General features: G+C 43.4%; 1 protein-coding gene across 1 annotated transcript in view; it reads right to left on the reverse strand.

Annotated features, from left to right (window-relative positions):
• Positions 1 to 3,032: 3,032 nt before the first annotated feature.
• The window catches only part of cdon (cell adhesion associated, oncogene regulated), a 34,123-nt gene continuing 14,476 nt past the window's right edge, over positions 3,033 to 22,679 (reverse strand). Inside the window, exons 2-19 of the mRNA XM_067595298.1 lie at positions 21,859 to 21,997; positions 20,477 to 20,755; positions 19,825 to 19,971; positions 19,304 to 19,447; positions 18,927 to 19,217; positions 18,572 to 18,841; positions 14,936 to 15,216; positions 14,272 to 14,446; positions 12,848 to 12,964; positions 12,034 to 12,237; positions 11,203 to 11,384; positions 9,835 to 9,940; positions 8,049 to 8,171; positions 7,089 to 7,280; positions 5,970 to 6,265; positions 5,746 to 5,825; positions 4,489 to 4,745; positions 3,033 to 3,756 (exon numbers count right to left, since the gene is read on the reverse strand). Of these exons, the coding sequence (XP_067451399.1) occupies positions 3,602 to 3,756; positions 4,489 to 4,745; positions 5,746 to 5,825; positions 5,970 to 6,265; positions 7,089 to 7,280; positions 8,049 to 8,171; positions 9,835 to 9,940; positions 11,203 to 11,384; positions 12,034 to 12,237; positions 12,848 to 12,964; positions 14,272 to 14,446; positions 14,936 to 15,216; positions 18,572 to 18,841; positions 18,927 to 19,217; positions 19,304 to 19,447; positions 19,825 to 19,971; positions 20,477 to 20,755; positions 21,859 to 21,931 (3,372 nt within the window). The 5' untranslated portion in view covers positions 21,932 to 21,997 and the 3' untranslated portion in view covers positions 3,033 to 3,601. The remainder of the gene's footprint in view (positions 3,757 to 4,488; positions 4,746 to 5,745; positions 5,826 to 5,969; positions 6,266 to 7,088; positions 7,281 to 8,048; positions 8,172 to 9,834; positions 9,941 to 11,202; positions 11,385 to 12,033; positions 12,238 to 12,847; positions 12,965 to 14,271; positions 14,447 to 14,935; positions 15,217 to 18,571; positions 18,842 to 18,926; positions 19,218 to 19,303; positions 19,448 to 19,824; positions 19,972 to 20,476; positions 20,756 to 21,858; positions 21,998 to 22,679) is intronic.

The following is a 22,679-nucleotide window of genomic DNA, read 5'->3' on the forward strand; positions in this document are numbered from 1 at the left end:
TCTCCTGCAATCTTTGTAGCCATATAAACTTATGAAGCGTGACACTATGTAGACCTTTGAGGTTGTGGTTAAGATTTCAAATACCCAACCAGTCTATTGTCTTGATAATTAAAATCATCTGGGTTCATTAGACAAGACTTTTTTTTTTTTTTTTTTCCTTTTCTTGAAATTGTTTGTTTCTGTTTCTGCTTAATTCCAATAACCTCCCCGCTGTGTTGTTTTCTTTCTTTAAATGTGTTGGACTGTGTGTGTTATCTAACTACTGTGTGTTGTCACTTTCAGCAAAGTGAGAGACTGCGGCACATCTAGAGCAGAAATCCTTGCACATCAAACAAATACTCTCTTAAATAATTCATCCATATAAAAATATATAATTACTCATGTCTCCACGTAGATATCCTACAGTGTTAATTGAATAAAAATGACTGCATGAGTTGATTTAATTTTTAGCAAGTGTGGCTTTTAGATGCATCTGATGCATTTGAAAACCATCATTACACTCTGAGGGTTTGCTTATGTCAACAGGTCCAAACTGCTTGTCATCAATAGGCTCATTATTGATCCAGAACAGTATGATCAAACAGAAAATGTTAAGTCTGTTGACAGGGAGTAAATGGGGGCAGTTAAATGGATGCAGCTGGGGTAAAGATTAGACCGTGTTTCTGCTTTTTTGCCCCTGATTGCGTCCAACAGGTGCAGTCTACAATTGTATCGGTTACATCAGCGCAGAAACCCAACTGGAAGCTGGCTATGTGTCATTTTCATACTTCAAGACCTGAGCCTGATTACAAATAAATAGCAGATATCCTTGAGGGAGCATATTTATTAGTCTTATACTGCCTATGACCTCATCATTTGCAGGGACCCGCTGGAATGTCGTTGGAGTTCATCCAACCACAACATGCTTCACTTGTGGTTTGTGACATCTCAAGGATAAAACCGCCCGAGGCTGAATCAAGCGAGTTAACAACACACTGCCCGATTCATAAGAATTGCATTCATTCAGGGTGTGCTGGAGAGGGGAGAGAGAGGAAGAATGGTGGGCGGAGGGGAGAGGGACTGGCGTTAACAGGTCGGCTCTGCAGCAAGGGGCAGAAATTCCAGGGCAGACAATGAGCTTTCTTGTTCCCATGGGCTCCTTAATGAAGGGGTGTAGCTGCGTGGGTAGAGGGTGCAGGGCAGGACTGAGGGAGGGTGCCGACTGACAGACGTGGGAGATGGAGAAGCAGCTCATTTAGAGACAACCCTACCCTTATCTTCTTCTCATCAGCCCGGCCAGCATCTGTCAGCATCCCCTCTCCCTCCCATTTCTCTTTCATTTCCAGCTTCATTTCCTACCCATTGTTCTGTTGCTTTTCTTCCTAATGGCAGCGCGGGAATCATAATGGACACAGGAATGAGCTACTGCAAGGAAAGTAAAAGTTGAAAGGAAACTTAATGAGTGCAGTGCAGTTCTCTCCATCATCCCGGGCCTGGAGTCACAGACTGTTTTGGAATCACACCTCAAAAACAAGAAGTTTCTCAAATCAGCGTACATCTAGAACATTGAAGGGTTTCAAGGCTGAGTTACTCAGGCAAACTCTTCCTGGGAAAGGACCAGTTTCAGCTCAAGTCAATTGAACAAATGCCGTCAGCTTCTATCAAAGACTAAAAATAACAGCCGGAAGAGGCTGGGCCACGCCTCAGCAGCAGGCGAGTAAATCCGTGTGCCAGGAATATCCCGTATACCATCAGGGGAAGTAGAGATGCCAGGCAAGCCAGGGCCTGAGGACTGGCAGCAGACTCTGGCACAAACACAGGCAGACAGGCACCAAGCATGGGAAGCCTGCACTGCAGTCATCCTCATTGAAGCAAGGCCAGCCTTGTCATCTACCCGCTGCAATCCTATCAACTCAAATCAGCCAGCACAACATGGAGAAACCAATGGAGGGTTTAAGCCTTTAGGGAAGGGGTTTGGCCAATGCAGACTGAAACCTGAGGAGAGTATATTCAAACAGTTTTATGAATGAGTTATAAGCAGTACGTTCATACATCAGGACCATTACGGTGACATTTCCGCTCAGCCTCCTTTCATTGAATGTGATCTCAGTAAACTTGGACAGTTTGTCATTTTTACTAAGCAGTTCTGTGGTTGCTTACCCAAACCACACCCAAACCACAAAGTAACACATTGTGCCACTCAGTGCCATTTAGTACCTAACCATGAAAGTTTTAGTTTTAAGTTTCTGACATTTCTGCTTCCAATTCAAAACAACAGTGGTGAACAAAATTATATTTGTGCTGCAACAGTATTTTGTCTCTCCCACAAGCGGTGCCCATTTTCCCATTTTTGTTGGGACTTTTTCTTTTTCTTTGTTGGTAAGATGAAATTAAACCACCAGAACGACTAGATACCACTAGGGATATGAAAAATGATGTTTTTCTTGTATTTGGGTGATGTACCTTTAATATAGATGATGCAAAATTGATGAGAGAGGATAAAACTTTCTCTGAATGCTTATGATGCTGTTTAACTCTAGATTTAGCTTTAGCTCTACCCGTCGCTGGACATTTGCATCATATGCAAGACACCAGAACTTTATCTGATCAGATGCACTTCATCTGTTTGACATCAAACTAGAAAGGGTGGGAAAGTATTCTATGTTTACGAGCAGTAGGGGAGATTTAGCATTTGAAGATGCGTGTGTGGGCTACTCATACCTAACAATTCTGTTTTAATGTAACTACTCCACTTTTCCAACAGATTGGGGCCAGTAGGTCAACAGTGCTCTCAAAGCAACGGTCCATTTTGAGTAAAGTAATGACCTATCAAGTATTCACTGAAGCAAAGAGCAGCAGCCTTAATCTGAACAGTGAAGAGAGTGTTCACCCTATTCAGGGGTCACTGCAGTGGAACAGCCCATCAGAGAGCCACATCAAAGACCTGCCAGAAATATCGATGGGTTTGGACCAAGGCCGGGAAATTTCACTCTGGCAATCATTCATCGGGCCTACACATGAAGGAAGGGGGAAAAAAAGACATTGAAAATAGGTTGTTGTTTACTCTTCCATATCTTCTCTTTATATTATTACAAAACTTTACACAGACAATTGCTAATCTCCACACATGAGTGGAACACAGAGGGACAAAACAACAAAAAATAAAAAGTATTTCTCATCCAAAAGGCATAAATAATATAAAAGACAAACTTTTTTTCTTTAAAACAGATACATTCATATGAAATAATATTTTACTACTACAAAAAATAAATAAGTCATCTAAAGAGTCTTTGATCTTTTATGAGAGTCTTCCCTCCAATGGGATACAGTTTCTGTCTTCGAGCAACGCTCCCTTTCTCTTTGTGTTTCTCTCCATCTGGCTTTGCTCTCAGTCTCTTATAGTCACTGTCTTTTCCCATGACGCTAATCTCGGCTCAGTCCATCGACAGTTTTGTTTCCTTGTCACCGTAACATGCAGTGTCTCTGACTATCACATCGCTGGTCCACTTCCTTCCTGTGATATATTTCCACAACTGTCTCTCATCCAGTCACTCTGCTGGGTTTCTCTAAAAAAAAAAAAAACCCCACACTGCAGGAGAGTGTGTTTGTGTGTGGGCTGCCTTCAGACCTCCTGGGGGCCGGGCTGGATCAGCTCTCCTGCCAGGCTGCTGGTGGAGATCCACCCAGGCTTTTCGTCACAGTCCAAGTCTGGCAGGCCAAGACTCTCCCAGCACACCACAGGCCCCTCCGTGTCGACGCACTCCAGCTCCTCCTCGGCTGTACAGAGGGAGAGAGCGGAGAGTCTTTGGTTTATACTTCATATTAAAAAAGACAAGTACAGATTCTGTAGAGGCCCACATTGTAATTTGTGGTGATGCTGCATAGTTTGTCTGTATACATGAGGGTTGGTAATGATGTTAAAACTTACTGGTAGGGCAGAGTTCAATTTCACAATAGTGCAACCACGAGGGTCTGGAAGTACATTTTTTTTTCACTTTATCCACAGGGCATTAGTTTCTTATCTCTAATGTCTTGAAGCAATACTTTGACATTTATGGAAATACTCTCATGTGTTTTCTTGCCAAGAGTTAGATGAAAAGAAGGATACCACTCTCATATCTGTACAGTAAATATGAAGCTATAGCCAGAAGCCAGTTAGCTTAGCTTAACACAAATACTGGAAAAATCCATCTAACAGCACTTTTAAATATCACTAATTATTATATATCTTATTTGTTTAATCTGTACAAAAAAAAAGAACTTTTTAAAAAAACTGAAACAAACAGTTTTCGGGGGTTATGTGCCAGACTTTTTCTTGGCTGGGAGAGATGCCTTGTGGAAAGATGCATGCAGAAGACAATGTTTTTGCTGTTGTCTACTGATGCTTTATAACTGAGAGAAGTGAGAAAACACCAGAGGCAGAAAAGACGTAGGAAAAGAAAAGAGTTGGTAGGCGAGAAAAAAAAAGAGAAAATACTTGGAAAGATTCTGTGGGCATTTGTGTCTCACCAGTGTTGTCTGCTGGACAGTTTTCATTGTTTCCCACCAGACAGCAAGAATGCTGTGAGGGCGAAGACTCCCTATGCTCGCCTGGCTGGTACCCTGCGTCGGCCTCCTGGTCACTAGAGTGGCTGTCAGGGCCGTGGCACTGCGATGAAACCTGTCCCAGAGGCACCATCTCCAGCCCGTCCTGCTGGCAGGATGCCACGCGATGCATTAGAGGCAGAGTGCCGCTTGAGAAAGTGCCATTGGTCTTGTTGTAACATCTGCACAGAGACAGAGTGAGATGGAAAGAAAAGTGAGACACATTGGTTTATAAGGTGCCCATTTGTTGCTGAGTGCTCACCCACTGACAACTCTCAGCGGTGCTTCACATTATCACTCTGGTTCTTCCTCTTTCCACATATCTGTGGGTTTTTCCGCCAGACACAGACAACCCTTGTGTTAATTCTCCTAACAGTGTACAAAACAATGACAGCTCTAACACAACTGGAACACTCTGAGCACAGCTGCAAAATGTGTTTTCAACAGTTGAACCGGAGATTAAAAGGTCCAGTCTCGCTGCTTCTAAATAACTGTGACACGTTGTGGTTTTTTTTTTTGCTCTCCGGTGAAGTTCTCAAATGCAGACAGTTGCACGCAGCGAATTTCACTGTGTTTCCCTGAACTCAGCTTCCCTCTATCGGTACATGATTGGATTGTGACCACACCCCCCTCTTTTCCCAGCAGCCGGAGGTAAATAAACACAGGGCTCATTAGGTCTGCTGGCTGGGTGCACACAGGGTAAACTGTGATGCTGGGGACCCTTGAGTACATAAACAGGGCTAGCAGGAGGGGAAATGTGCATGTGTGTGCGTGTGTTCGGAGCAAGTAGAGATCTCTGAAGTTGTGAGGTCACAAGGAACGCGGGACAGATTACAAAATATGAGCGATGCTTAGTTTTGAGCCGGCATTACCTTGAAATATACGGAAGACTTATCTTTTTCAGTTTTTACAAACTTTCACCAAAGACATATCCAAATTCTTTTAAAAGAAGCAAAAATTTTAGCTGTTGTGTTTCCTGCTGCGAGGAAACACTGATCACCCAAATTTCTGTATTATAGAGTTTTGTTTCCAATTCTAATTTTATACCCTTTTTTAATATTCTCAGATTTAAGAAGAACAAAAAATAAAAAACAGAAATACTGTGTCCTAGATGTCTGCAACAAACCAAAGATATTCATAAACAGAATGCTGAATTTGATGGAAGAAGACTTCTTGTCTTACCTGTTGTTGTTGCAGAGGTTTTGACAGCTCATACAATCAGAAGACTCTGTTTGGGGAAGAGCTGTGTACATGCCTCCACCCTAACAAGAGAGCACAACACTAGATTTAGCCAAACTGAACTGAATTTGCACCTTTAATACTTTACGGCATCAATAAAAAATGATGAATTAGACACCCAGTCTCTACGTTTGGAGTACTTTCTGGTGTCTGGATGAAGTGCTCACATTATGGTGATGGTGGGGGTGGGAGTGCTCGCAGTCTCTGGTGCTGTGAGGCAGGGTGCCATCGTGGCTGTGTGGGTGGCCAGGTGAGAACAGGCCGCTGGAGCCGTTGAGCAGCGCCAAGCCGTTGGGGAGTTTGTGGTGGAGGTGATGGCACCCCTGGGGTAACATGGGGCCACTGTGCCCGTAGCCTCCGTGGACGCCACCATTGATGCGGCTGGTGCCAGGCAACGTGGTGTACTCGAGAACATGGCCATTCATCTCCGCTGGCTGGTACAGGTAGCCTGGAGGGTCGTACTCTACGGCGGAGGGAGGGAGGAGGAGAGGAGGTGATGGAGAGGCAGAGAGTTCAAAGTCTAGTCTACATTTATGCAGGAACGATTCTAAGCTGGGTATCAAACCTGAGAACAGAACAAAATCTGTCCATAGCAACACAGGGAATAATGTGAATGTGTTAGCTAATACCCTAGAATTCCCTTTTCACACTTTGCCATATTTGGGATATGAAATAAATGTATCTATATTTTGTACCAGCCTTTTTTTCTGTCATACCACAATAGAGCAAGCATCTAAATTTGGCTCTGAAGCATTGTCAGATTCTTTGTCTCCTTTCCTCAATCTTTATCAGATATTTTATGGTTGATATCACAATTCTGCAAATGTAAGACTATTTGTAAGGCTGCTTGGGTTAAGAAGATGTTAAACAATCCACTTTTAAGTAGTAGAAAGCTCTACAGTTCAGTTCATTCTGACGTTAGAGAATTGTCACACAGAAAGTCAGCACCTGTAAGTAAATCTCCACTTTTAAGCAACTAAGAAAAAAAAAACACCTATTTACAGATCCAAAAGGCCTGGTAAAGAGTCCATCCAGCAATGGCAAACACTTTTGCAAGCGCTGTGGGATCCATATATGCTCTATGATCACTTGGAATATGCTGCACACGCTGTCTTGGGGCCAACTATCTTTATATATGAGACCAACGGTGCTGGTGCTAAACTCATTGAACTACAGTACAACTTGGAATGAACACAACATATGTTATATTCAAGTTCTCACAGTGTGAGCAGCAACTATACATTTTCAGTCTTCTATGCGAGCTCTGGCTTTGCCTGTAAACTCACTGTGCATATTATTCTGCTGTCGATTCCTCCACAGACACATGGCAATAAATGCCAGCAGGATGAGCACCATCACTCCCAAAACACAGCCAACGATGAGGTACAGCAGTCCTCCAGGAGGGCTGGGGGGCTCCTGGGGGTGGGGGCCAGGTGGAGTGATGGGGTACTGGCTGGGTGATCCTGGAGGCTGACGTGCTGCAGCAGAGAGGGAGGGAGGAAGGGACATGAGGAACAGCTTTTCACCCGTGAGGGTCAAAAGAAAAATAACACAGGCCCTGTTCACACCTGGCAATAACATGCGTCTTGGGTGATCTGATCACAAGTGGACAGTTCTAAGTACGTCAGTTCACACCTGGCATTACAACGCATCTCCACATGCGTCTCGAGTGACCGCTTGTGATCGAATCTCACTTCCCCAGTCTATATAAACATGTACATCATTTCCGTTTGCAAAGACCAAATGTGTTGAGTCCACTGCAAATTTAATAATATTGCCTGAGAGTCCATTTTGCCTGTTGTCGTGGCTTCTTCTTGTTGTTTCACACTTTAATATGATGCCGGTGGTGCGCAAATGAGTACGTACTCCTGCTTCCACAGAGGATATCAGTTGAGGCCCAGGACACTGCTAAAACAATGTGGCCATATGTGGCCTGACCACCTCCGAATATGGTCTGAGTGATCGGATCTCAATGCGTCTTCAATGCGTCCTGGGTGGATTCACACCTGTATTTAGATCTGTCCACTTGTGATTGGATGACTCAAGACACATTTTAATGCCAGGTGTGAACATGGCCACAGTACTAAACTGTAAAATACAAACCATTGTTGTTGGTCTCATAAAACGCAGCACATTTATGTCGTGCAATTGCGGTGATCACACCTGTCATTACATGTCTGAACCTCTGATGAAGAGGAAGTTTGGTGGATGGTGAGTCATTCCTTGTGCGGTTTGTGATTTCTTACCTCTGGTCTCACAGATCATGACGTTGCTGTATTCGCTCTCTCCCCCGTCATTAAAGCACTGCATCTTGATATCATAGGAAGTCTCGGGCTGGAGATGTCCAATCATGTGCCAGTGTTTTACACCTGAGAAGGAGGAAAAGAAAACAAGAACAAAGGTGAGAAATTACTTCTTCTAAAGACCGGCGACTCACGTTGCTTCAAATCCTCTGTAAACTCCCAATCAGTATTTTCTTCCTTCTCCCCCATCTCTTTATGTTTCACACCATCGTGAAGGTCATGTTCTTTCATGCTTTCTCTCTCTCTCTCTCTCTCATTCACCCCCCCCCCCCCATCTCTCATTGCTTCAGCCCCCCCCCACCCTCCTCTCTTACTCCGTCAGTCCCACGAGGGCTCAGACAGTTGCTTTACTCTAGACAAGCTCCATATATGGCAGCTTCATGTTTGTCCTGGCTTTCTTCCAGTATTCCCACTCTACACACACACACACACACACCGCTGCTGCACTACCGCACACAATCACACGACTACGTGCTCTGAAATCACAGATGAGACGACAATCTCTACTATGGAAATGCTACATTTCCGACAAATGAGGCTGAAATAAGCTGCAGTTCTTGCTGAATTTTGTTTAATATGAAGAATAATAAATCACTGCAGACGTGCTACCTTTGCCTTTACCTTCCCTAGCATTCTAACTAAACCTGCTGCTAAAGCTAAACATATTACAGTAAATCAGAAACAATGCAGAAGCAGATGTTAAATACAGAAATAAACAACAGTTTAAGCTTTAAGTAGAGAAGAAAATTACTTGTTGGTTGTAAAAAATGTATTTTTATTCCTCAAAAAGTATTATATTGGTACTGAAACTAATGTATCATATTGGCAAAAAACTTCGAAAGACATACAGTAAGCACTGATTTGGTGTTTTGAAAAAAAAAAACCATAAAATTATTGTCGAGTCAAACATTTTTGTAGAAAAATGAGACAATTCTGTTCAAAAAATAAATGCAGTCTATGTCTTTTGTCTCCTTTGATAACGGGGGCCCCAATTTTGTGAATCTTTTAAATCCTAAGTGGCTTTAACAAGACTGCAGTTAAATTTGGTTGAGAAGTTTTTAGATGTCTAGGTTTCCGTATAACTCTTGTTTAAATGATTCAGTATCATCTGGAAGAAAGTTATAGCTACATATTGGAATGAATGACATCCTGTTGAAACAATGGCTATATGTAACCTGGACATTTAGAAAACTTTCAACTGAATTTATCCCGGTTTTACCATAGATGTCTTGACCAAATGACCAAATCAGTGCTCACTGAGTACCCAGGCCCAGCAGGCATTAGTCCCCGTCAGTGACCAGTCCATGGAAAACCAGACCTTGGGATGTTAAAGAGTTGGGCAGAGTGAAAAGACGTCCCTCCTTCCCTTCCTGTACCAGCCTCGACTGTTAGCATTCCACCCAGCAACCTGAGCCCCTCTCCTCTGCCCGCTCTCATATTTCAGCTCTGGCCCATTAGTTGGCAACCATTTATTAAAAACAGATTTTAGAAGGCCTCGCTGCCTAGGGACAGCGCTCTCTATAAATCAAACAGCAGAAATGCCTCTCTTCACTACACCCCACTCTTGACACTGAGTATCCATTACCCTCCCGACTTCTAGTTTATCTGCACAGCGTGAGCTTAACATCAGGGACTGGACGAGGCTGTCGACAAACACTCTACACCAGCTAAACCCTAAATCTGTAGTGAAAGCAGATATACAAACATCAAAATGAGCATTTTCACTTACCTTCAACCACATCCCTTTTGTAGTCACTGTCATTGTCGCTGTCTGTGGGCCGGTAGTAAATGTAGAAGCCTTGGATGGGAGTGTTGTTGTTACTCGAGGGACTATACTGGAAGGGAATGGAAAAAAGATTACGTTAGACTACAGCAATCTAGTGGGCAATTATTATAAAAAAAGACAAGAAACTTTCCAGCAACTAATGACGGTCCATGCTATCAGCAGATGTACAGTCCTGCAAGCAAAATCATGATTGAACTGTCTGCCTGAAGTTCAGGAGATAATAAGACTGTCTGAGGTTAAGTAAAGGAGAACTATCTGCATCCATCTGCAGCTCAAACTGTTGTAAGGAGGAGAAACAGCTTTGAAGAGAGCAGAATCAAAACGTATACAGACAGGGCCTCTTAATCTCTGTTAGAGCAGAGCTCTAATCAGCACGGCCGCTCAATTAAAGGTCTGATTGAGTCTCCGCTGCCAAAGAACCACCAGCCAGCCACTAAAATGCCCAATTAGCTTTTAAAATGGTTCCGACACAGGCTGGTCCAATTGCAAAGTATAATTCTTAATACTACAATTCTGAGGTACTTGTACTTCAAAGTACTTCCATGTCATGCTACTTTGTATGTTTACTCCAGAGTTGTAAACTTGACACTTGGTGTTTGGACATGAGTCAGGCTTAAGTCTCAAAAATGAGGACTTGAGACTTGAGACTTGGCCTCACAGCTGTGAGATGTGACTTACTGGAGAGTTGAAAGCAAAAACATTCAAGTCTCAAGTTTTGACTTTATATAATCTGAGAACAATATTAAGACGATCAGTCAGGTTTTAAAAAAGATTATCTAAAATACTTTGTTTTGAGGTAAAACTGGAGGTAAATGCACCCGAAATGTCAGTAATAATCCCTCGATGCACAGAAAAACTGTGTGTCTGCACAGCTGCGCTACATTCAGTAAGCCAGAGTTAATCCAAGAAGTCAGTCTGTCAACTATGATGGATGTTTACAGCAGACAGAAGAGAATATGAAGGCAAACAGGGGAATTATTTCTCTAACTGTAACAATAAGTATGTTTAAAACCTGTATGATTATCTAACCTTCTCATATTTGTATTTTTAGATTGCTTTTTATGTGTGTGGATGAATGTGTCCTTCTATCGGTTAACTCGCTTGTCTCATATTGTCCCATCAGACTTTGATTTAGAAATGCTGCAGTTTCTCCTCAGTTACCAGGAATCAACTTGGTGAGCTGAATGTTATAATTACTGGTAAGAAGGAAAGCCCAAACTATGAAAATAAGGCACAAAGTAAAAGGAAGTAAGTGAAGAGACTTCTTCCTCCTCTGGTCTAATGGATGTCATGTGTCTCTGGTGTACTTACAGTCCAGCGCAGCATGATCTGTGTGTCGCTGATGGCATCTGTGGATGAGATGTGAGGTCCGACCACCGGGCGGTCTGCGATACGAGGGCTGGCTTGTGGCACCTGGTACGGCTTGGAGGGAATGCTGTGAGGACTCTCGCCGTACATGTTCATGGCTACGACGCGAAACTTGTAGGTGGAGCCTAGGAAAAGGGATACGACGAGAAAGACGATGTTACGGAGCAGAGCTGAGTAGGTGTGATCAGTAAAATGAATTACATCAGTTATGGTGATATTTGTTGTATATGTTTCTCATAATTAATTTTATTGATTTAAATAGAACTCAGCTGAAGTTGAAAGCTGCTGAAGTGTAAATAAATTAACAACCTGTCTTGTTTTATCTGATTGTAGGTTTTATCTACAGTGTATTTTATCTACTTTTTGCAAATAAACCAGGTAACCAGGCTGCAGATTAACACTTTGTTGCATCACGCAACAATTGCAAAAAAGTGAAGGAAAAAAGTTCAAAATGCTGTTAGGCCTCTGTTTATATTACATCACTATCAATGTCAGTGAAATATTAGGCGGATGAATGATTCACTCTTGCAAGCAATAATAAAAACATCAGTCTGAACTAGAACTGATTTATCAAATTAGAAAAATAAAAGATAAGAAAGATAAGCAAACTTTTAAAAACTAGTCTCACCGCATGAAATGATAACTTTACATCTGTGTTTTTTCAAATTTATTATATTACCGGGGGAGGGAACAAGAACCTCGTATCGGGGCAGAAGAATCATGTCACGCTTCACTGAACTGTAGAGGAAAGATCTGAACTATGTAGAAGCTCACCAGGCTCCAGATTGCGAACTTCCACGGAAAGCTTGAGCGGTGAGATATTATCCGCAGCTACAACCCACTCCGCACTGCGGCCCCGCCGGTACTCCACACGGAAGGCCGTGATTGGCGAGCCACCGTTGGCTCTCGGGATCCAGGTAACATACACCGAACTTTCGGTCGCCATAGAGATGGTGGGGCGATCGGGAGCCTCAGGTACTGGGGGCAGAAACGAACAAACTTTTAAATTGTGAAGAACTAAAAACACAACCAACATCACCCCCGTCCCAAATCATGTAAGACTGGAACAAGTTAGCAGAAAAAGAAAAAAAAAAAAAAAAAAAAGGAAAGAATACACATCACAGTGAAGCAGCATGGCGTGGAGGAATGTGTACTTACTGCCTCTGCTCTTAGCCACATAGTTATAGAGGGCAGGAGAGAGTAAGAGAGAGAAAAGAGGGTTAGTGAAAAGACTAATGTAAGTTCAAAGTAGCCCTGCTTGTTATGCATGCACACTTAGATCTGACCTTAAAGCTGTGTGCAGTCTCACAGCTTTCTGCTTACAGCATCTTTCATCCAAACAGTCATTACAGAGTGTCAACTGTCCTTTCATTGTTTGTACTCCAGTGACATAAAGAAACAAAGCAGACCACTTCTAAACATTAAGCTGTGAAACACTCAAAACAGTCTGGTCCTCAACTCGCTAATACCTACACGACAGAAAGCCCAATAACAGAAATATCCCACAATCATCGAGCGCAGCAGCCGCAGCAGCAAAACAGGAGCTCGCAGAAAGCTAACGAGTATGCGCGTGTGTGTCCACCCCTACCTCTGTCGTGTATGACGACTCCGAAGTGTGTGTTGGGGGTTTTGTCCTCTGGAGCTTTGGGGGGCATCGAGATGACGGGAGGCTTTGAGGGATTCTTGTTGGAGGAGGTGCTCTTCTCTGAATGAGGAAAAAGAAAAGCTGGGAGTAAGAAAACAAGGTCCGACAGGTCTTCAGGGCTATCACTTCCACCGAAAGCACATGGAACAGCTCCGGATGTTGCCTCTGAAATCTGAAATTTCCTCCTGGTTTCCGGAGCTGTTCTGGTTTTATCAGGGTGGGGTCTCAGGTTTCCATTTGACTACTCCGTAGCTACGCTATGTTGTTGTTGGAATCAGTGTGTGATGTGAACGTCTAGTTTAAGCTTTCAGGAGCACAACAAGCATATGAAACCACTAATCATAGATTGATTCTTAAGCACAACTTAAAGAACAATAATTATTAACCACTGAGGACACAAAAGTCATGTCTGTTAGGTTGTTTCTGTGTATTTTAAGGTTTTTAATGACCTGAGGAGGATTTGAATTCTCTCATTTACATCCTGATTACATTTGGTGGCTCTTTAAGTCTGATTCTGATATTTATTAGTTTAAAAAAATGGATTTGGATTCAGTATTTTGCCACCAGAATCATATTCCTGCTAGTGAGGAGGCTTTGAAACAAGCATCATGTAGAGAGATACATTTTACTGAAAATACCAGAACTTTTTTTGGGTCAAGTAAAATATTTCTTAGGGGAGGTGGCAGTGTTCTGGTGTTTCCAGCTGCATCTGGACATAAGAACCTAATTTTGGACTGGTTGGCATTTTTTGGTAAAAGGCCTGGATTTTGAGAGCCATCATTGGGCCACAATCATATCCGTGGTTCCTGGCTGTATTTTACATATTTCTGACCTAGGAACATTTTTTTTTTTTCAACCATGCTGTGGTATAGCATTATTGTTAGTTTTTAGAACATTTGCGGTTGTTCTTATTTTTATTTGTCTGAAAAACAAAAATCTTAAAAACTGCTTCCAGTCATTCAGCGTCATTGAGTTTCATTTGCTTCTACTTCAGTTAGCAGACTCTAAAAAAGCACTGTACTTTGCATTTTTTCTGCATGAGACTGTTATCAGTGGAGAAAGTGATTTGTGTTTCTGCTTCTTCTCCTATAAATTTCTTCCCGAATGTCTGTTTAACATCAGAGCTAAATGTGGAGTCCAGAACGGACCAGATGCGCTTTGACTGTGACACCAAAATCTGACATTTACTGTTGATGTTTTAAGAAGCTGAAATTTTTGTTGGAAATGGGGTTAAAGTAATGTATTCCAGTCAAGACAAGAAACACTAAACAGCCTAATGCACACAGGAAAGCAAAGTACACCAATAGTTGTTGTTCTTACAGCGTTCAAATGTGGATTTTTCTTTACAAGCCAGTGGTTGCACCAACCTTTGCCAGTTCGAAAAGTGAGCATTGCTGGCTGGCCTTCTCCTGCTGAACTTCGAGCCACCATCAGCACCTCATAGAGACTGGAGGACTCCAGCTCTGACAGCCGCAGGGTCTTCTCACTGCCAGGGACGCGAACCGTATACCAGCTCCCCACCACTGTTCCCATTTCATCGACCTGACGCGCACACGCACACACACACACACACACATAGACAAATACAAACACATGACTAAAAATGACAGAGAGAAAAACAAAATCATCTGTCGGTCTATAATCCTCCACAGTTCCATTCGAGCTTGAATAATAGCAGGGAACGGCCTCAGAAACAATGCCTGTGAGATTTCTGTCATAATTTCCAACTCCAGCAAAAGTGACTCCCGCTGCCAACAAAGACTTAACTAGTATCGGTGCAGTTTTATAGTCAGAGTGAGCTTATTACTGAAGCAAAAACAGGTTTTTAAAGAGGAAATGACCAGCCTTTCAGTCAGTCCAGGTCCTGGTCTTACCTTTTTTTATTTTTAATGAACAAATTACAGCAAAACACTTCAGGAAAAACTCATGTACTTGCGGTAACACTAAAAATCTGTCTTTAAATAGAAAAGGTGAAAACAGAACAGCGCATATTTTTCTCTTCGGTAGACGAGATAGTTCATCCCAACTCACCTTACGGTATTTGACAAAATAGGCATTGATCGGACTTCCTCCGTCACGCCCCGCCCTCCACTCCAGGTCGTACACGTCGGGTTTGTGAGTCTGAGGCGGGCTGATGATGATCGGCGCCTCTGGAGTGGGGCGGTCGACGCTGCGGTCGGCCGGCAGGTTGATTGTGTCGTGTATGCCTTCTTCCTCGGTTAGGAAGCGCTCGTGGCCTTCATCGCTCTGCATGGGGTGGAGTGACGGTGAAACCTCCAGCATCACACCGCTGGTGGAGCTCAGCTGTGGATCTGTGAGGAGGGAAAAGGCTTAAAATATAACGCATGTTTTGGTACAATACACAATACTTTTCACAAAGCTGTAATAACAACTAAATGTGACTGAATTAAATCCTTTCTTTACTCTTTTTTAGGTATTCAGGTGTCACCAGTCCTTTTTTATAATAGTCGTTAATAAAGATTTTAGCTAAAAATGCAATAAATAGACATAGAGCATTTCTTTATCTACAATATGATGACTAAAATGTCTAGATGATATGATTCCTGAGGTAAGTAAGTAACATTTTTAAGTCAATAAGCTTATCAGCATCTTCAGGCAGCAGCTGTGACTTCTGACAACAGTCAGAGGTCAAAGTGTATATGGTGACATTTAACTGCTGGCACCATACACATAAAACTAATTACCTTTTGGGAGTAACAACCAATCACATTTAATTAGTATTGCAAGGTATCGTAGCTCCACACTGCATATGGTCATGTTTTTGTACGCAGTATGCTGTGCCACAATAAATTGTTCCATTCCTAAATGTAACTCAGTGAGGTGGCACTACATGTCTACAGAGGACAACCAACACTGGAAAGTTTTACATTTGGAACAAGACTTTTAATCTACATAAAATAACAAGAAAACCTGGATCTCTGCAGCGCTACATAATCATGCTTTGTTTGTTTTTTTTTTCATAAATCTATGCCAGAGCCAGAGCAGTCCACCTGGGCAAATTATGCAAGCTGGGAGCCTTATTATGGCTGACACAGTTTTGGCAGAGCCCGGGTGGAATTTTTCATAGACGTTCAGAGGACACTGAGCACAGCCTACGTGAGCAGGGACCTCTCAACTCTGAGCCACAGCGCTGGGGTCAGAGAGCACCATGATTGGATATTAAACAAGTGAATAAGGAGGTTAAAGCAGCGAGGCTTGCCACAGAGAAACAGTGTAGGGTACTGGGTCCACTTTCAGGCAAGTTTTTTTGCGTCTGCGGCACCGGTTCACTTTGTAAAACAAACAGGCCCGGAGCTGGTAACACTAGACCTGATCCTGGGACTACGGCCAGCTGCCACACATTCCACACGCCAACCATTAAAATACCGAAGAGAATCAGACCCCAGCACTACATCCAGTCCTACACACTCTCCTGCTCTGTCCCTCCCTTTGCCCTGCACCGCTCTCGCCTCTCCACAACTCTGACTCATAGTTTCACCACGGCCGGGGCTCCTCCTTCACCACACTGAGATATGAGAGGAGGCAATTAAGGCCACAGGCAGCATTCTCACCATCTGATGGAGAGGAATGATATATCTTGTTGAGTAAGTGCTACTACACCTGGACAGAGATATGCTGCCAGGTCCGTCACAGAAAAAAAAAGGTCAGTCCATTAGAGAAGAACACCTGGGAGTAAATGGGATAGTAAATCACGGAGGATTACCGGCAGAGATGAGAGCCTCAGTTTGAACTGAGCTCAGCTCACTGAAGGACTTGTGGATGTATTTTTTTATAGATGTCTGAGTATCTCCTTTCTATCAGCGATGTGGTGAAGAGTTAGCAGTTGCATTAGGGCTATAACTAATGATTACTTTCATTATCCGTTAATCTATCGGTTGTTTTGTCAATTTATCTCTTAATTTGGTTTAGAAAATATCAGAAAATTGTGAAAAAGGCCTATCACAATTTCCACAAGGTACACAAGGTGATGTCTTTAAATCCAATATATATAAAGATATCCAATATACAGTGACATAAAAAGCAAGAAATATTAAAAGTTCTAAAAGCTAAAACTAAAGAATACTTTGCTTTTTTGCTTGATAGGTGACTTGTTAATCAATTATTACAATTGTTGAATAATTTTCAGTAAATCAGCTGATAAAATATTAATTCTAGCACTAGTTGTCGCTATGGCAGAGCTGTCAGTTTGGTTATTTGGAAACCGGAGAGCCCAGCGGGTGTTGATGAGAATGACAGGAAGGAGACAGCCAATAAAATGACGGAATAAGGACGCCGCATCTCCCCTGTGGCACATTCATCTAAATCGGATGAAAGCGGGGGGTTGTCATGGTGACAGAAATAACAATGCCAAACAGAAAACCAAATATATTTCAGATTGTTTTCTGCGATTAATTACAATGACGGAGAACACCCACTAACAATACTGTTTACTTTGAATGCAATGGGCATTTGATAAGCTTCGGTACCTGGTACCCAAAAAAACGACCCAACGCAAACTGACCTCACTGCTGAGTACATCCCTCTTATCAGCTTCACATTCTGTTTTTGTGTATAAATGGTGTTATTAAACCTAAAAAGATATTAAATCTCATTCTTCTTCCTTTGGTCTGTAGGGGGGGAGCAAATGTTATGCAGCAAACCCACTCTATCCTGTCTGATTTGTACTCCCTATGTACTGCATGTAGCTGTATTAATCATTCTGCAGATAGAGGGGCGAGCTGAGGAATGGGGCCCTAGTATAGAGCGGCTGAGGAGGGAGAAGAGGGGAGGCTTGGGGGGGGGGGGGGAGAACGGTGGAGGGGGAGGGTTGTGATGTGTTAATAAATAAAAGGCAGTTGTGTATGATGTTGACAGCTGGGTGGTCTGGTCCTCGTCATAACCCTTCACGGCTACTCCTTACATTCCAGCGTCCGGGGGCTTATCCCCGACGGCGTGCACAAAGCTCACTCTCACGCTCAAGCTCAGTTCAAGGCTCAGGAGGAGGGCGGCCTTGGCCAAGCCTCTCCTACCGGCCCTCAGAAAAACACACACACACACACACACACACACACACACACACTCACAGAGCAAGGACTCCCTGCAGATACTGTATACGCAGGCCCACAGAGATCCTGCCTGGTAAGATGCCTTAACCCTAGGCCTTAACCCTTTCCAACACTACCAAGAGTTTCTGTAACAATTTATAATTACGCTGCTTCTCTCAACCTGCTTCGTTTGGTATCAGGCGTCAAAGTGCAAACTCACAGAACAAAGTTTTAGTCATGATCTCAGAGTGTTACATAGTGACAATGCAGCACTGGATCCAGTTTTACCTTGTTTTGAGTGTTTTGAGGGAAATCAAAGAGTAATGATGGGAGCAGAGGGGTTGAGGAGGTTTTAGAAACAAGCATATGTCTATAAGTCGTACTGAAACAATTAGTCGCTTGACAGTGAATACATAATTTTGAAATCAATCCCTGGTTCCACCTTCTTAAATATGAGGATTTGCTACTTTTCTGAATTTTCATAATTGTAAATTAAATATCTCTGGGTTTTGCACCATGTCATCTTCAGCTCTGGGAACTTCTAAGAGGCATTTTTTTCTTATTTTCTTACATTTTATAGACTATATGTTTAATCATTACAACATGACTAATAGAGGCATACCTGATTGCACTGTAAGGACGCCTAACGACTGTGCCGAGCTAATCCCATTGTCCAACAGACACTGATACACGCCGTCATCCTGCGGCGTCACGTCTGCGATAACAAGTGAAGATCCAGAGATCTGAAAGCGGTGCGATGGGGTGACGGGATCAGCGTTGAACAGCCAGGTGATGTTTGGGGAGGGGTTTCCTCTTGCTACGCAGGTGAAACGAGCGGAGGAGCCGGGAGAGACGAGCTGGTTGGTCGGGCCCTGCGTGACGGACACAGGCTCTGTGGAGGGGAGGATGAAAGAGTAACTTCACCGTCAATGTCTCTGTTGCAAAAAGTTTCAAAACATTTCTTATCCTTTTCTTACCAAGAACATTCACAGTATAGTTGGCACTGATCACAGTCCCTCTCTCGGTCTCAGCAGCACAGGTGTAACTTCCTTCATCACTCCTTGTCACTGTAACAAAAGCCAGGTTGTTGTGCTGTAGTTGGTGAGAAGGCCCCAGCGTGAACTCCTTCCCGTTCTTAAACCATACGGCCGCCGGTGCACGACTACCAGACACGATACACTCCAACGTGAGCGGCTGTGACTGCTGCAGCGACACGGTGATGGGGGCGGTGGGGTAAGTTATCAACACGGGTGAGGAGGGGTCTGAATCTATCCAAAAAAATAAAATAAGGCATGTTAGTAAAAATAACAGAAAACGCAGGTGAGATACTTAAATTAAACGTTATCTGACTTACATCTGACTGAGAGTTTGGTACCATGAGGCTGCATGACGGTTTCTCCTGTAACAGGGTTGTATGCACCACATTTATACATGCCTTGGTGCTGGGCTGATACGGAGATAATCTGGAGGTTCCCAGACGGAAGAACTAAATAGTCATCTGAAAAGAGAAGGATACAGAAGTTTCAGTGGTAGCACAGAAGCTTATAAAGATCGTGTGTCCAATAGGGGTGAGCAATATGGATGAAATGTGATATTGATATATATTGTGAAGTAGTGTATTTTCTGGAAAATCAAATAAATGTCAAATCAAGGAACTCCATCACACCTTTATGTTGCCATAAAGAAGTCCTGCTTATTGATTTGCAACATTTCCTACAATGCGCTAATACCATGAGATGTGAACGATATTAATAGTAAAGTAAAATCTTCAAATTTCTGTTGCCTTACAGCATATCTCATCATATCTAGTGAAAGGAATTATTCCAAAAAACATAAGAGGAAACTTTTATATTTATACTCTGGGTTCAAACATACCTGTTGACACTTCTATCCGTTCCCCTCGTACCCTTAGCCTCGGCAGGGCTGGAGGGACACTGTGCGGTAGAGGACACTCTATGCGAACAGTGCTGCCTTCCCGCACTGATAATGACCGCCGTCGGCCATCTTCATATTCTGATATTTCTGCAAAGGACAAAAGAAAAAGAAGAGTCTTTTTTAGTTAAACTCACTCTCTGTGCAGCATATTGGACTTTCAGCGCGGTCGAGAACAAAGACGAATAGTGCTACTTGGGTCAAGATGTTTGTGTTGGATCACTGGGTTTGTTTATTGTTGCAGTGAGTGATTCTATTCATGTCTGATACAGTTCCAGATCAGGGTCAACCGCTTAGTGTACTGTCCAACGGCAAGCAGCATCCCAGCAGGAACATAACACACTACACAGGAAAGCCCAAGGCTCATTAAGGATACCGGTTGAGAGGCATCTGGAAGGGTGCCCGAGTAAAAACTCCTACTGCTTCCTTCCCTCCGCCACTCAGCAGCAGGCAGCTGAAGACAGGCATTCTTTCTAAGTGTTGCATACTCACAAAATGGCCTTCCTTTTCTCAAAGCAACTTCCTTTCTTTCTTTACCGCCCAGCTTTGAAGTGAGTAGAAGTATGCACAAAAGGGTAATTCTCTGCATCCGTACCTGCTATGGCCACACGCGCGAAGCGGCTGGCGATAGCCGGCCCGTGGTCTAAGCGTGCTACACACTGATAGACGCCGGCATGGCTGGGCTTAAGGGAGGAGATGGCGAGGGAACCTCCATTCAGCTCCACACCGGGCAGGGTGCCGGGATCCAGGGGAAGGCCTCTGAAGCGCCAGGAAACCACCGCCGATGGAGGGCTTACTGAGCAGTGCAGACGAGCGACAGAGCCATGACTCTGAACCAAGGAGGCCGGCTCAGAGCGGAAAGAGGGATATTGAGCTGATAAGGAAACAAAAGGGGAGAAAAAAAACTGGTTTAGATTGTTGAATGTGGACAAACAAGTATTTTCTGGCCAATGGTCGATTTACCCAAATTACATAAGAACATATATTCTCATTTACCTCTACTGCTTTTAAGACATGCATAGATTTCTGTTTCCACCATAGTTCAAGGAGCTGAACAGATTTTTTTTTTGTGGTGGTCAAAGAAATCTGATGTCTCAAAAACCTGGACAACTGAAACTAACACTGTGTGCTATGTGATAAGTGAGAAATACTGTATGGTTTTCTTGTATTTTGGGTGAACCGACCCTTTAAATGTGCAACATCTCGGAGAGGCTTTTGTTGCGTTGTTTTTGCTGTAAAAATGAAAAAGATCTATTATCAGTGAAACCATGTGGCTAATGCTGACATCATTTTCTTTTCTCTTAATTAAGCTTGAATGTCAGGAGGCAACAACCTTTGCTTTGCTGCCATTATGGCTATCATTGTAATCTGTTTCTTTAGCTTTCTGCCAAAAGAACAGACCTACCCAACACCAGATGTTTAGTTTAGAACTGCAAAATAAGCCTTGAGCATGAAAAAAAAAAAAATCACAAATTATGGCTTTAAAGCTGTGATACTTTACTTTTGGTATTCTAGAGGCAGAGGAACTCCACATCAAGCCCTATCATATCATATGGCATATTATACCTTAAAGTGATAAAGTAGTTATGTCAAATATGGTAGCAAACGGTTTCCTGTTATACATCCAAGCAGACAAGGAACAACACTCATTTGGAGTCATGCATTTGTCTACATGATGAATCATGGGTCCAATATTCACCCTGCTGTTAACTCACTGGGTTTCACCTCACTATTTATCTGCTATTTGGTGCTGGGTAGGCAGTATCCAGTGGTTAAATATGGTTAAATGGTTAAATGGTTAAATAGGGCACAATTTGCAGGCCATAAAACCAAAACAAAGAGCTGAAAGATGCTTAAAAGCTGCTCGCTAATTCCAACCAGCGCAGATATCATACAGCGACTACTAGGAGGTTCTTTTAGGAAAAGGGATCTCACCACTCCCATCCGTGTGAAGCTGAGAGTAGGACAGCAACTTACATGAGCAGCTGATAAGCAGGGACTGGCTGAGACACAGCACAGTGGACAGGAGGACCCTTAGGCCACTGTCCATGGTGCACTTTGACCCCTGCCAGCAGCCGTGTTGCCCAGCACGCACGCCCTCGACTGTTCGGCAAACCTGCAACACACAGAAGAGAAGGAGGAACACGTCAAACCAGAGCTCTGCAGGGAAACATGACAGCATGACGGCAAAGGATGAGAAAGACAAAAATGATCAGGAAAACAAGCTGGCGGAGGATTTCAAAGGTGGATCTCAGTGGGAAAAATCTATTAGGTTCCAAATGAATCCTGTACGACAATCCTCCTAATCTTCACGACACATCCCCTTTACACACTCCTTGATCTCCATCTCACACCCTCTCCTCTGACCCCTCTTCTCACCCACCTCGGTGTCTCCACGGAGGCTGGAATGTCCAGCCTCTCTGCCACCCTGCCCCTCTCTCCCACTGGGCTGCTGAGATCTCCCGCTAATGGAGTGACTGTGGAGAGACTGTCGCCTCACTCTTAATATCACTCTCTTGTCACACTGTGTTGCTTCCTCATAGGTTCACTGTAGCCTGAAGTGCAGGCCCAGACACACAGAGGGAGACAAGAGAAGAGCCAAAGGGAGAGATAGAAAAGAAGTGGAGGGCACGTAATTAGGAGCATTCCTCTATCCTTTTCAACCCGACCCCCTCCAACTGCGGCACCTCCTCCTCCTTTTTCTAAGAGTAATCCGGGCAGGCTTTGATCCCAGGTTCCTGGTTGGTAACCAGGGTTTGAGCCTGAGGCCGAAGGGACAATGGCCGTCCAGCTGTGAT

This window comes from Thunnus thynnus, chromosome 7, assembly GCF_963924715.1.
Source record: "Thunnus thynnus chromosome 7, fThuThy2.1, whole genome shotgun sequence".
NCBI lineage: Eukaryota > Metazoa > Chordata > Actinopteri > Scombriformes > Scombridae > Thunnus > Thunnus thynnus.